The sequence below is a fragment of the Mesocricetus auratus genome, unplaced genomic scaffold (assembly GCF_017639785.1).
Source record: "Mesocricetus auratus isolate SY011 unplaced genomic scaffold, BCM_Maur_2.0 Super-Scaffold_100021, whole genome shotgun sequence".
NCBI classification, from domain to species: Eukaryota; Metazoa; Chordata; class Mammalia; order Rodentia; family Cricetidae; genus Mesocricetus; species Mesocricetus auratus.
The window spans coordinates 3,957,221-3,972,121 of NW_024429202.1; the positions used below are offsets into that span (position 1 = coordinate 3,957,221).

The following is a 14,901-nucleotide window of genomic DNA, read 5'->3' on the forward strand; positions in this document are numbered from 1 at the left end:
GCGTCAGGGCAGTGGGGATGGCAGGAATTCATCCCATGCAGCTCTGGTCCAAGCAGGGAGGAGGGAATTGATGCATGTGTGTGCTCACAACACTGTCTGCATTTTCACACACTTCAGGGTTCCCTGCCTAGGGGTTAATGCCACCCACGGTGTGCAGCTCTTGTCACCTCAGAGTAATCAAGCTAATGTGCCCACAGGCTGACCTGATCTAGGAATCCCTGACTGACGGAGCCCTGGTTTAAACAGCCTCCTCCGTGGCCGCTACCTTCACTCCCTCACCCCACTGTGTTTTTGTGTGTCAATTCTGACACTCTGTTACTGTCTGTCTTCTCAACCACGTGGTAAGCTCTAAGGTTGGGGGAATTGCATTTTGCTGCCAAGGAGGCCCCCGGTGCATGCCTGGCCTGTAATGGTACCCAGCAGTTGTCTGGATAGAGGAGGGGTAGGGCAGGTCCTCTGTGGTGAGCACGGTGTTTCCACTGCTCTCCTGAGGTTATTCGTAGCTTCACTCGGGAAGGTTAGCTTTATTGGACTGTGCCCCTGATCTTTCTAAAACTCTGAACCTAGATCTGCCTTCAAGAGTCACATAGGAGAGAGAAAGGGCAATTATTCCTTCTGTATTATCAGGTCACCCATGTTACTCTTTTTATTAGTCTTGCAAGAGGACTGAAAAGAAAATTTTAGTTATACTTAATTCCACCACTCATGACCACTTTGATGTCTTATTATTTACTCAACGTTTATTAAGCTAAACATTTATCACATTAAAATAATTCCCAATTTTGGGAGTGGAGTGAGGGTTCAGCAGTTGGGAGCAGTCATTGCTGTATCGTGAAGACCTGTGTTGGACTCCCTGCACCATGTCAGGTGAGTCACAGATACCTGTAACTGAGGTCCCTAAGGGTCACACACACACACTCTTAGCTTCTGAGCTCACCCACACACATATGTGCACACACAGACACACAAACAATTTTTAAAATTTACGGTTAGCCCACATGGCACTTTTGTATCTGTATTTTTTTCTATATAATATCGTTTCTTAAGTATCCTCTTATTAAATTCTCATGGTATTTTTAGGATGATATAGAATGTAGTCATTTAACTTTTTCTGTGGTGACTTTATTTTATTTAGGTGTGCATGTGTGTATGTGTGTGAGAGAGAAGAAGAAGAAGAGAGAGAGAGGGAGGGAGGAAGAGAGAGACAGAAACAGAGAGACAGAGAGAGAGACACACACACAGAGAGAAGTTTGTGTTTTTACTCTTTGGGGGCCCACCACCCAGCTCCCAAATAAATACAGGGAGACTTAATTCTTACTTAGGAATGCCCCACTTTAGCTTAGCTTGTTTCTAGCCAGCTTCTCTAACTTAAATTATCCTGTTTCTCTTTAACTACATTTTGCCTCTGGGCTTTTTACCTTTCCTTATTCTGCATTTCTTTCTTTCCTTCTTGCGACGTGACTGGCCGTGTGGCCTGCCCCTGGAGTCCTCCTCAGCTCCTTTTATCTCTTCCAGCTTCTCTCAAGCCTCTGTTTTTCCTTCTGTTTATTGCTCCCTGCCTGTCCTTTCTCCTGCCTTGCTATTGGCCATGAATTGACCAATCAGGTGTTTTAGACAGACAAGGTAGCACAGCTTCACAGAGTTAAAGAAATACAACATGAAAGAAAACAACACACCTTTACATCATTAAATAAATATCCACAGCATAAACAAATGTGACACATCTCCAACCAGCATTCCACAGCAGAGGAGCCTCTGTGCACAGGGGTATGTGCGGGTGGTTGACTTCAATTGCCCCTACCAGTCCCCCATTTTTTGAGCCAGGGTCTCTTTCAGAATGTGACCCTGTCCTTTTAACTAGGCTGGCTGCCCAGCCACATCCCCAGGAGCCACTTGCACCATCAGTGACTGATTGAAAAGGGATTTTTAAAATGAGATAAATCATAATAATGTTCGTTTTCTTTGTCACAGAGGGTGAAGGGAGACAAAAATCAGAAAACCTGTGACTTTCTGTGTCAGTGTTTACTAGAAGTCACAAAGAAAAAAACTCAGACTGCCAACACATAGCAATCTGCAGCTTTTATGTTCTCCACAAATAAAATTAAAAAGACATTGATAGGAGAAAGTTATTTCCAGCAATAAAAATAAATAAAGGGCTATACTTAACTATTCTTTATGTATAAAAATTTTATAAATACCTAAAAAATTTAAGATCCCAATAGACATGAGCAATGGACACAAACTAGACATTGATTCTCTATGACTAGTAAGTGTTGAAAAGACTGTTTCTTTTGTTTGTGAGACTGGCAAATGTTGAGCCAGTGGGTGTGGAGATGGAGGGACACTGACTGCGTCTAGAAGAATTTTAGCTGCACAGCTTCCTGGAGAGCCATTTAGCAAGTTTGAGATGGCTCCCCGAAAGCCCTTCCTGGCACCCCCTCTTATCTCCATTAGTCTGTCATGACAGCAGTAGACGCTCTCAGGAGTATTCTCTGTAGGCATTATTTGTAAAATTACTTAAAAACAAAACAATACAAAAAAAAACAACAACAAGGGTGCTAGAGAAAGTTTGGTGGGTAAAGTTCTTGCTATGAGAATATGAGGCCCTCAGTTCGGATTCCCAGCATGTACGTCCAATCTGTCTGGTGTGTGTTTGTAAGCCCACAGGGTAGGTGGCGTCACTAAATAGACACGTTTCCCCATTTATCAAGGCTGGAAGCCCATGACCCAGGCCCAGCAAGCTCCGTTTCTAGCTCTCTTCCCGCCTGACTCTCCTTCTGCGTATCCGGGCGTAGGAGGGACAAGCAAAGCTCCCTGGGTCCTCATCCCTTCCAGAGGCCCGGCTGGGGGTTAGGGCTTCAGGGGGTCATTGAGGCAGGGCAGTGTTTGCATAGTAGATTGTAGGGCAAAGGAGTCACCTGTCCCAGGTCCTCACTTCACAGGTGAGGTAGACAAGTCACTTGGAGTCGGGTCCCAGTATCAAAATGGATCCCCTTTCTCCTAGTCTTGCCTAGAGAAATCCTGGATGACTGCACCACAGCCCAAACGAAGGCAGAGGCTCTGTCCTGTTCCTTCAGACCTCACCTCTAAACGTTCCCAAACAATGCTGACCATCCCATGCAGGCTTGTTGAGCTGTCCAGTACTCGGGAGTCACTCTCCTGACTGGCAGTGTCCACGAACATCTCAGTGCTGAATCATTTGGGAAGCTCACTCCCAAACTCCAGCTGCGGGAAGCGTCAGTCGCATCGCAACCCCCAACGCCCCAGAATTAACGCATCCAGAGCACAACTGGCAAGCTTAGATTTGGCATGTTGAAACTATCCTGCCTTTAAAAAATTCCCTTTTACTCAACTATAGTTTTCTTCTAAAAATCTGTGTTTTGCCCGGGTGAGTTTTGCGCAGTGCATCCTGACACAGGCATGAACAGGAGGACAGGCACGTGAGTGCGATGGTGATTGCCGACGATGAAATTTGGGCTCATAAAATCAAGGATATTATTCAAAAGAGTGAGGTAAATTAGTCTCATTCATCCTGATGGGGCTAGACTCCACAACTGTGTATGCCATCTTTAATTAACATTCTGAAAAGACGTTCTGATTGGGATTATTAATGAACGCGGTGAAAATTCTTGCTGTTTGTAAGACTTCTGCCACAGACAGCCCCCTCCCTCCCCAACTGGTTTTTCTCTGTTGTTGCTCTTTCCGCAGACTCCTTCCATGGCTTGACAGATGGAGTATTCATCTTTGAAGCTGTTTCCCCAGAAGATAACAGAACCACACAGGGCTGCGACGCTATTGTTGTGGAACAATGGACGGTCCTGGAAGTAAGTGTGGTGCTGCCTCGTTGCCGCTTTTGTCTGGGGAGAGATTGTTTCACGGCTTGCGCCAGCTGACTGTGAGGCGGGCGCCCAGCTGTGCCTTTCTTCTGAAAGGGGGTTCACCTGGGCAAACCCTGTGAGGACCCTCTTGATTCTTTTATACCCCACCCCCAAGCTGGAGTGGACGCCGCATCTCCTTCTACAAGAAACGCATGTGTCCTCGTGTGTGTCAGACACAAGTGACAGACAGAGCCATGCTCACAGTACCTTCATCCTAAGAGCCACGTAGTCTTCCGAGGTGGAACCCTTGGAGGAAGTGAGGGGGAATAGCTAGGGTCTCTCACCTGAGGTTTCCCACCAAGGCCTGCAGGATATATTTGAGAAGTGATAACCGTGAGGCCACTTCGTGGCTCTGGGTAAGCCCCATGTCTTTGGAGCCGCTGTCGTCCTTCTAAGATCCCTGGATCTTCCCCAGCCATGAAGCATGGATGTTTTAAATGGGTCTCATCCCATGGCCAGACCAGCATTTCTCAAGAGGAACCTTTTGTCAGAGTCACACACAGAGTTTCTCCAGCATAGATATTTGGGCCCCACCCACCCTGGAAGCTTACATTCTGCCTAGACCACTAATAACAAAATCACAGATGGGGTTTTGTACCATTCAGAAGACTAGAAAGTCCAAGGTCAGGGTTGTCCTGTTCAAGACTCTCATCTGGCTTGTGGACAGCCACTAGCCCAGAGTATGCCCATGGTGTCTCTTAGAACATTAATCCTAATGGATCAGGGACCCACCCTTGTGACCTTACTTATATAATTGCTTCTGTAGAGGCCATCTCTGCACTGAGAGTAAGTGTAGGTAGGACAAAAATATTCAGGCTCTGTCAGTACTCTGAGGCTGGCCCCATGAATTTGTATTTGTAATGCCCTGTCAAATGAGTTGTTGCTGGCAGTGGGCAAAAGATGAAATCCTGGGGGAGGGCCTACTCTTTGCATTGTTACGGGCACAGTGTCCAACTGGGGACAGGTTTGCAGACGTGGCCCTCTAAAGGGACGCCATTGAGCACCCACTCTGACCCATAGTCAGCCCATCTCCAGGACATGTGGATGTGTTTGAACCCATGCACACCATCCTAAGTTCAACTACATCTTCTCTTCTCCACCATTTGGCCATAAACAGCCTTTTCCGCTTATTCCTGGACAGGCACCTGAAGGGTGGTGGGCTTGGAGCTGAAGGGGACACACTAAATCAGAGCACCCTATTGGATAGGGTCTTATTGGAGCAGTTAGGAACACCGCAGACAAACATGCCATACTCGGGCAGCGTGGCAGGGGCTCTGAGGAGAGTTTAGGTCTGTACAACAGAGCGGGGTCCCTTCTAACAGACTGAGAAGCGGGGGTTCGTGTCATGTGGTCGCAGCTGAGTGTGTCATAGTGTTTACTTGCAGTCGGGTTTTCTCTGACTCCTGGGTAGGATGGGAAGGGAGGGAAGTATTACACTGTTACACTGCCAGGAAGGGAGAGCCGCATCTTGCTGCTGAGTGACTTAAAGAGCGGGGAGGAGGGGCACACTTACTTAATGTGTACCCATTATATTCGTGGTGGGGTGGTGGTGCCGCCGACGGCCTTCAGTTACCAAGAACTCTGAAGGTAGCTGGAACATGTAGGTGAGAATTAGGGTGCCATCTCTCCTGGAACCCTGGCACCCAAAGTCCACTAGAGGGTTACAGAGTCCCACATAGGCTGTCCTCTGCGCTTGCCATCTCCTTCATTGAAGCTCTGAGAGAGGCTGCTGTGGGTAGCTGTGGCCTGAACCCCCCAACCCAGCATAACATCTCCTCTTAGCTTCCGGATGACCCTGTTTTTATGACAAGCACTGCCCTCCCAGGCTAGCCTCTCACTGCCCATGCTCTGGATACTATCAGAGTTGGGGGTCACAACCTATGCCCCAATCCAGGTTTGGCCACCTGTCCTCAATAAGCCAATCACAAGAGTCAGATTAACAGTGTAATACAGAAAAAGGAGAGAGATTTGTTCAATGTGGCTACATCAGAACGAGGGGCAGAAAGATGGAATGACGACTCCCCGAGTCCATCCTATGGTCCTGAAGAGGGACTGAAGTTTAGCATCTGTGTTGGTTAGGTTTTTGTCAACTTATGGAAGTTAGAGTCATCTGAGGAGAGAACCTCAGTCTGGAAGAAAAGCTCCTGTCGGCTAGACCTGTAGGCAAGCCTGTGGGGGCACTTTCTGGATCGATGATTGATGTGGAAGGGCCCAGCCAACTGTGGGCGGTGCAGTCGCTGGGCACGGTGGTCCTGGGATATGTAAGAGTAAGAAACTAGCAAAGCAGGACATGGGAGCAAGCCAGTAAGCAGCACTCCTCCACGGCCTGCTCCTGCCTCCACTTCCCCAGTGGAAGCCTGTAAAAGTCAGATACATCCTTCCCTCCAGACTGTGCTTTTGCTTTTGGCCATTATCACAGCAATAGGAAGCAAACTAAGACCGTGATTAATCAGTCCTGTAACGTGTGGCCCCACCCACCTGGTCTCCACTGCCTGGCCTGCAGTCTTGTTCTGGAAGGTGGCAGGGTAAACTAGAGCTGGGTGAATCTCTTCTAGGAGCGCCTCTCTGGCTGGGGCCCTCTCTCCCAGCACGCATTCCTGGGGGCTCCTGTTTCCTTGGGGTCCACTGTTCCAGCGTTCTGCTTGAGAGACAAAGGTTCCTGTGGAACACCCTTGCTTCCGCCAGGCCTGCTACATGAGTGTGCGAGGCTATTGTCGGCGTTTTCTCTCTCACTGGCGAGGGCTGGCTGCCCCTTTGTTCCCGGCCCAGTCCTGTTCCAATGCTGTCACTGTGTTTTGGCTCCCGTTTTTACACACAGATACTTTCTCCAGGGAGCCTGCTGGCTGTTCTCAGCCCTGAGACAATGCCGCATGGTAAGAGCAGGAAGCTGACCAGGAACCTGGACAGGCGCGGCCCTCCAGTTCCCAGCCCAGCCTCTCGGGGTAGAGAGGAAACCCACTCCCTCCCTTTCTCCAGTTTTGGGTATTGTAAGTGGATGCTGACAGTGATGTCTCAAAGCTGGGACAGACAAAAGGAGAAACTCTAATCTGGTACAGTGGCCTGGACCTATAATCTCGGCTCTTGGGAGTAAGACATGAGGATTGCCCAGAGCGCTCTACCAGACTGTGTTACACAGTAAGACACTATTTCAGTCCCCAACCCCAAGGAGAAAGTGAATTGAAAGCCGTGACTGTTTGCCCTGGCACACAGAGCCGCTATAAACAGTAATCCATCAGTTCCCCGGGGCCACTCATGACACAATGCTCCACCTACTGCTTTGGCTTTAGTCGAAAAGGAATTCTGGCCAGAGAGTGTGTGAGGACAAATACAGAGATGGCAGGGGTGATGGTGCCACATTACATACTAAAACCAGGTTTGAAGGAAAGAAGAAAATAGTTGTGGGGGACTGGAGAGATGGCTCAGTGGTTAAGAACACTGGCTGTTCTTCCAGAGGGACTGGGTTCAATTCCCAGCATCCACTTGGCAGCTCACAGCCATCTGTAACACTGGTTTCAGGGAATCTGACTCCCTCACACAGACATACATGCAAGCAAAAGCAGCCACGCACATTAAATAAGTAAATTAGTCGTTTAAAAAGAAAGAAGATAGTTGTGTCACCCTTAGTTGTAAATCTGTGACCTGAAGTGCCAGCACATGGGAGGGAGATGAGTCCCCTGGGGGACGTTCGTAGGGGGTTCTCGGTCTGGAATCTGAGCAGGAAGGGCGATTGGCTGGGAAAGAGCAAGCTCACAGCAGAAGAGAGGGGAAGAGAAGATGGGCGGACTGAGTCTCTGAGTCTCTGTGTCTGCACGTGACAGCCCAGAAGAGTCTAGATGCCACTGTCAACACAAAACCACAGCCCTCATCTTAAAGGGAATAAGGATAGTTTACTCTGGAGCCGTTGTGAGGGACCATAGCCTGAGAACACAGATTTAAGCTGCCCCAAGTTCCATATTCCAGTGTGGAAGCAGTTGTGGGAAGTTTTGTCGTTTTACAAAACAAAGTCATGAATCAAGACAAGTCTAAAATACACTGGTGATTACATCAGAGAGGTGGTTACAGAAAGATGGGGGAGCTTTTCTATAGGCCTAGGATGCTGAGGGTGACATTCTTAGCTTTAGGGTTGGTGGAAGCACCAGTCTGCCAAATAAATAGGTTCTGAAAGGTTTTTATCGATGTTACTTCTAACACAGGTGAACGGGGAAACTAGACAAAGATAAGGTGATGAGCCTCCGGACCCATGGCATTCCAGTCTCTCCACGGGGCTGCAGTTCCCAACAGTCAGTCGGTCTCTCTGCAGACACAGCTCCTTTCCAGGGTCCCGTTGGCATGGACAAGCACTGCCATCGCCTCTCTCCCCGGGGTACTTTCTATTTTGTCAGTGCTTCCCATGATGTCAGGTCGCAGATATGAACAGAAGATGGTAGAAAAAGCATGCCTAAGCCAGGCCTCATACATAGTGTAATCCCAGTTACTCAGGAGGCTGAGGCAAGAGTATTGTAGGTTCAAGGCTCGCCTGGTTTGCAGAGTTTAAGACCAGCATGGGCAGCTTAATTTAATCCTGTCTCAAAAAGAAAAAGAGAATGTGGGAATGCAGCTCACGGGTGGAGCTCTTGTCTGGGATGCTTGAAGCCCAGGTCCAGCACCAGCACCACGGAAAGGCACTTAACAGTTGGCACCAGCTGGCACGGCAGCGAGGAGGTTAGTTGGAAAGGTCAGCTGAAGTGAGCACGTCTGTTAGCCAGTGCTTTCAAACCGCGGTCTCGGATGGGATGCCTTCACCGTGTGTAACGAACGTGAGCAGGGCAGCACTGGCTTCTTCAGACTGTAGAGAGAGATGAAGTCTGTCCTGGACTTTCATGGTTTCCTTCTAGACCTCAGGTTTATATTCTAAATGGTTTAGGCCTCAAAACACATCAGCTTCATTTCTGAGAAAGGAGTTTAGCCTTCAAAAGACTCACCTTAGTTCTTGGAAAATTGACGTTTTGACAGTTTATTGGTTCATTTGTTTAGTGGCTTAGAGGATGAAATAGGACATAAGTAAACACTGGGCTATTGAGCTTCATTCCCAGGCCTTCCTTTTCAAGTCTGGGTTTCCCTTCGTAGCCCAGGCTGACCCTGAACTTGTGATGTTTGTGCTGGTGTTGTAGGCCTGCACCATCTCACCCAGTTTCTGTCAGACACTTCAAGCCCTGGTTACGGTGGTCCACATTTGGAAGGTCATCCAGCTTGGGTATCTCAGAAGGTTTCATGCGTAAGTTGGCCGCCACGGGAGTCTAGTGTTGCAAAGGCGGGATTGTCCCTTGACACACCTCAGAGACCTTTCTCCAGTCTCTACACTCTGTGTAGTGGTTCAGATAAGCTTTTCATGCCACTACATTGATCTCCATCTTACTCCAGGTTGTCTGTTGTGAGAGACCAGGTGAGATGCTGTTCCTGTCACTGAACCTTCATCTAGAAAGTCCCTGTGACAAAGTCATGGCTCTCACTTGTTCTCTGTGACCTCCTGCGGGGGTCTGGGCATCAGTCTTTGTTTGTAAAGGCTCCCAGCCAGCCATCTCTTTAAATATTCACTCAAGTATTTACCGCATGAATTTACCTGAGTGTAACTTCCATTTCTGTGGCATCTAAAATTTACCACCTTCTGCTCTGACAAAGGAGTCAATATTTGCCCCTTTTAAGCCATCTGGAATATTTTTATTGCCATGATTCCCCCAAGAAAACTGTTTTGGTTTTAAATCATACTTTTTATGCCACAGTCAAGAGATCTATGCCTTTTACCTGTGATTCGGATGATTTTCCATGAGTCATCATTCCTATGGAAGGGCCAGGAAATAAGACACAAATCTTTCCCCATGAAGCTCCATGCTTTCCCACTCCAGAGCCAATCATAGCACGCAGGGGGCTTGAGCAGAGCTCTCTGAACCTCACTCCGTGCAGGCCGCCTTTTCAGTACAGTGGCTTCTGTCCAGTCCTGTGTCCCCCTCACCTTGACTGTGACACTCCACCATTTTGGATCCTATAGCTGAACGCCTTTTCAGGCAATGGGCTCATCTCTAATGTTCAGGGTGCCCCGGGAGGCAGTCCTGGGTGATGGGCTCTTATCTAATGATCAGGGTGCCCGGGAAGCAGACCTGGGTGATGGGCTCTTATCTAATGTTCAGGGTGCCCGGGAGGCAGACCTCGGTGATGGGCTCTTATCTAATGTTCAGGGTGCCCGGGAGGCAGACCTGGGTGATGGGCTCTTATCTAATGTTCAGGGTGCCCGGGAGGCAGACCTGGGTGATAGCCACCAACATCAACTCAACTTTAAAGCCCCTGACACCAACTCAGCCATTCTGGGTCTCACACTTCCAAGTCCTTCAAAATGGAAAGACCCACAAGGGAACGAGCGACTGAACAACAGTACAGGCTGTTACTGTAGAGGGGTAGGATCTAATAGCAGGGTCTGTAGTCTAGAAACAACAAGGAAGGGGCAAGTTTCCCCTTTTTTGGTCTGCAATTATCAGTTGTCAAGGATGCAGTGAATGAGTTGAAGAATGCCAGGTGATCAAGACCTATAAGCATCTCTCTTGGCCAGGCATTGCTCGGGGTCAGTGGGGTGAGGAGGGCAGGCATTTAGAAAAACAAGTTACAAGACCTACATAGACCAAAGTGCTGTAGTTGAGGGGATTGTCCTTGTTCAACCAAAATGGAGGGACTTTACATAATGTATATAATATTCCTCACATTTGTGTCTCCCAGAGAAACCAACAGGTGTATCATAAGGTACAGAGAGGGGTGTGGCCTCAGCAGTTAGTGATGGGAAAGAAGAGACACGGGGGCAGCAGTGCCCATATCTCCACTGTTACTCCTGTCATAGCCATGTTTCGCTCCACACACAATGACAAGGAAGGGTTCCCGGAAGTGTTATAGGGACAGAGTCACAGAAGCTGCCATGTTAACATTCTGCATTGATGTGTTGGCTCTGCTACCTGGTCATTATCCAAACAGCTAGAGACTGCTGTGACGGTGTGTTGAGATCTAGCTACATGCACATCACGGAGACAGAAAGTGTGGCTGAACCTCACCTAATCAGTTGAGGGCCTTAAGAGACAGAATTCTTGAGAAGAAATTGTTTCCACTACTGCCTTCCAATTCTGGCCTGCAATATCTGCCCCTGACATTTGCCCTCTACCCTACATATCTTGCAGTTGCCAGCCTCCATAGTCATGGGAGCCAGATCGCCAGAAATATGTCTCAATAGATGCAGGTACCAGTGTGGCTGTGGGCATCCTGTGGTCGTCTCTCAGGGGAATGCTGACAAACACAGCCAGGGAAAACATCATCAGTGTAATGGGTTCAATTTAGTTTACCTCATGGTGCCAGAGTTGAAACCGGGGCTTCATGTGTAACCGGCATGTGCTCTACCATTCAGCAGCCCCGAGGAAGCAAGCATATCGTGCATGGTTGTGTCTCTAAGGCGGCTGTGTAGAGTGAAATTGTCAGTGTGTTGACATAGGATACGTCTGTGAGAAGCCTGATAGTTGAGGAAAGAGCGGGGAGCTGGGGGTTGAAGGCGTCATCAAAACAGTTGTTCCTGACGTCTGTGGCTTGGGGTGATGGACTGGAATGGGGAAAGGAGAGGCCGAGCCAGCAGAGCCCGAGGCTGAAGTTCCAAGATGAGAACAAGGGCCATGTTCCTGTGAGTCCACCAGGATGACAGCAGGAGAGCCAGCTGGAAGCAGTTTTGGCAGGAGTGGGATTTTACCTTATGACCTGGAGCAGCAAGGTTGGAGAGTGGTAAGGAGGGGTCCCAGAGTCAGCCTTTTCAACAGTTTGAGGGAGGATCTCGCCAGGGTTGGGAACTTGTCTGCCAGGTCTCCCCTCATGATCCTAGTTACAGGGTGACTGCAGGATCCATGATGAACATGCGAACATGCTAACTATGGCCACAAGAGCCATTCTTCTCTTCCTTGAGTCCATCCTTACAGGCTTTTTCTGAAGCCCCAGCCAAGTTTCTCTTGGGTATTTTTGGCCAAGCTGAGTTTACCGACTCAAGTCATTTTCAGAACTCAAAAGTTATCTGGGACCGAAGAGGACGTTGGCTGGGACAGGAGCATTCGCCATGGACAGGCACATGGTTGCCCTGTGGTGACTTCAAAGGAGAAGGACTCAGTAGGGTGACAGCCGACCTTCTTCATGCGGTGACAGAAGGAAGAGTGTGGCTCTTACAAACGCCGTTTTGTTGTCTCTGACATATCTGTGTTTTTCTCCAAATATGAGCAGTGAGATCTTTTGAAAAATTCATCCAACAAACAAATACTGAGTTCCTACTGAGTGCCAGCAACCATGAGAATGTGGTGGGGGAAATTCGGGCAGGAAGGCTGGCTTCCCTTTAACTGAAGAGAAGGAACGTGGGCGTTAGACGTAGCTTCCCAACTCCTGGCTTTTATGTGTCTGTCCATAATTTCTCATCCTTGTCCAGCTTCCTGTGTGGGAAAGGCCCTAAGTCACAGGAACCTTTAGATGCTAATGGGGGACTATCTGAGGAGGCGGTCTCACAGTTCACCTTGTTTGAGAAGGGGCCTCTCAGTTCTCTCAGACGTGTACACCAGTACCTTCCTCTGCTTCCCTTCTCCCTGAGGGAGCATGGGGAGTATGCAGCTGCTTCTAGTGTGTATCTGGCTCTTATGTGGGCTCTGGGGACTCAAACTTGGGTCTTCATGCTCGCCCAGCAAGCACTTTCACCTGCCGAGCTGCCTCTCCAGCCTCACAGATATCCTTTTAAAAACTGTTACTTGGAGCTGGAGAGCTGGCTCCGTGGTTAAGAGCACAGACTGCTCTCGGAGAGGACCCGGGTTCAGTTCTCAGCACCATGTCAGGCAGCTTGCAGGCGCCTCCAAATCCAGCTCCAGGGGAGCTGGCATTCTCCCGTGGCCTCCACCAGTACTTGCATATCCCCCTGTCACACAGACACAAGCACACACATTTAAAAACAAAATAAAACCTTTAAACAGAACCTAGTGTGTATTCCCTGGAATGACAGGAAGGAGGGTTGTCAGGTTCTCCGGGGAAACAGAACTAACATCGGGTGTTGTACACACACACACACACACACACACACACACACACACACACACACACACCATGAAGTTCTATTATAAGGCCTTGACTCGAGTCAGTACACACTTAAACCCTATAGTCTAGAGAATGGAGATCCGGACAGTCAGTGGTGAAGAATGATGGGTGGCCAGGCCCCAGGCCCCGATGGCTGTAGCTGCAGAGGGTGGGTGTTGCAGCTCGGGCAGGTGGAGGAATCCATCTTCACCGCCTGTCAACACAGGGTGTGTTAGTATGGGGTTAGAAAGGTAGGAAATGAGTCTGTAAGATCCTGATTTTTGTTTTTTAACGTTTATGTGTATGTGAGGGTGCACACAATCCTGTAGCACACCCGCGGAAGTCGGAGAACAACTTGTAGGAGTCAGTTCTCCGTATGTTCCATGGATCAAACTCAGGTCTTCAGGCTTAGCAGCAAGCACCTTTTACACACTAAGCCATCACACCAGCCTTCTATAAGGTCTTTGAACATGCAACACGGACAGGCATGCATGTTCACACGCATGAGCGAGTGTGCTCACACGCACTCACCCACACGCTCTTTCTTATAGTTTCTTCAGCTGAGTCCTCCGCTTAGGCCCTCACAGGGCTGCAGTCGGGTTTGGCCTTGGGGAAGATTACACGCAGAAGGAAGCTCACTGTGAGTGTGGCCAGTCCCCTGTGCACAGGACTGACTGCTTTCCTCACTAGCTGTCAGCTTGGGTATGGTGTTTGCTAGTCGTGTGGCCACAGCGTGGTTTGGGTGCAGCTTGTCCTCCGAAAAGTGTGGTCCCCAGTGAGACAATGTTGAGAGACGGTTCCACCATTAAGCAGGGGGCCTACTGCAAGGCAGCCGTGGTCCCTGAGATCTCTCTCTGGCCTCCGTGCCTTCCCTGCTCCTTCTGCTCTCCACCGGAGGGATTCAGACAAGACACTGGCTTCGCATGGGTGATAGGTACGGCTGCATAGTAAAGCGAGGCACTCTTAAATCCCAGGAGTGCACAAGGACCAGAGAGACCACTGAATCAGCATGTGCTTATACAAGTTTTACATTTCTAGCCTCTAGAACGGGCTGCTTTTCCTGCATGGCTTTTTTGTTTGTTTGCTTTGGTCGAGGTAATTGACAGACCCATTTGGAGTCTGTTATGGGCGGGGCACAGTGTGTGTTTTTGTTCTTTACCAGAAAGTTTCCTCCTGCTAGATAATAATCTTCCGACTTCTGGGCAGTTCAGAACGTTGTGACTCCACCCAGGCCTGCAGACTACAGATCCCATTCTTTAGAGCACTCATCAAACTAAAGCTTCAGTTCTTGGTTTTAGAGGCTGCTGATTATGAAGGAGGGGTCCATCCACACCCCAAGCCTGGTGATGTCTCACCAGCTACTTAACAAGGGACACTACCCTCTGATACTTAGAAGGTGTTACTGGGGGGACAGTAGAGAGGCTTTCCCGTGATGTGATGTGATGTACAGATTGTGTCTTGGGGACGGAACTGAGCAGGACGCAAAGGAGTAAGCATATGTGTTTATTTGTAAGGGGAGTGAGAACCTTGAGTGCACTCCACCGAGTGGGGGTGAGCTCCAGCAAGCATGTGGCGTAGGAGACCATGGTTTTGTAGGGGAGGTCCCAGGGGATTTTTATATTACCAACCGGAAGGGGTAGATCTTTCTTTGTCTGTCCTAGGTAACTGGTTTTCTTTGTCTGCTGGAGGGAAGTAGTAAAGTCCTTGGCATGGCCAGGGGCAGTCCAAGGGACTTTCTGGGTTGCTGGGTCCCAGAGTTAATCATCCTATGACTTATAGGCATGCCTGTCTGTCTCTGTCTTCCTGACTTGACATTAGCAGTGTTCTCACAGAGGGAGTTAGTTTGTGGTGGGAGGAGGTAATTATTAAGTGAGGTCACCCACATACACATGGCCCTCACTAGAAGCTTAAACAAACCTGTCTG

The 14,901-nt window shown here is 48.9% G+C and overlaps 1 protein-coding gene across 1 annotated transcript in view; it reads left to right on the forward strand.

Annotated features, from left to right (window-relative positions):
* The window catches only part of Rftn1 (raftlin, lipid raft linker 1), a 198,542-nt gene that overhangs the window by 158,012 nt on the left and 25,629 nt on the right, over positions 1 to 14,901 (forward strand). The window contains exon 7 of the mRNA XM_005072413.4: positions 3,709 to 3,824. Coding sequence (XP_005072470.1) covers positions 3,709 to 3,824 — 116 coding nt within the window. The remainder of the gene's footprint in view (positions 1 to 3,708; positions 3,825 to 14,901) is intronic.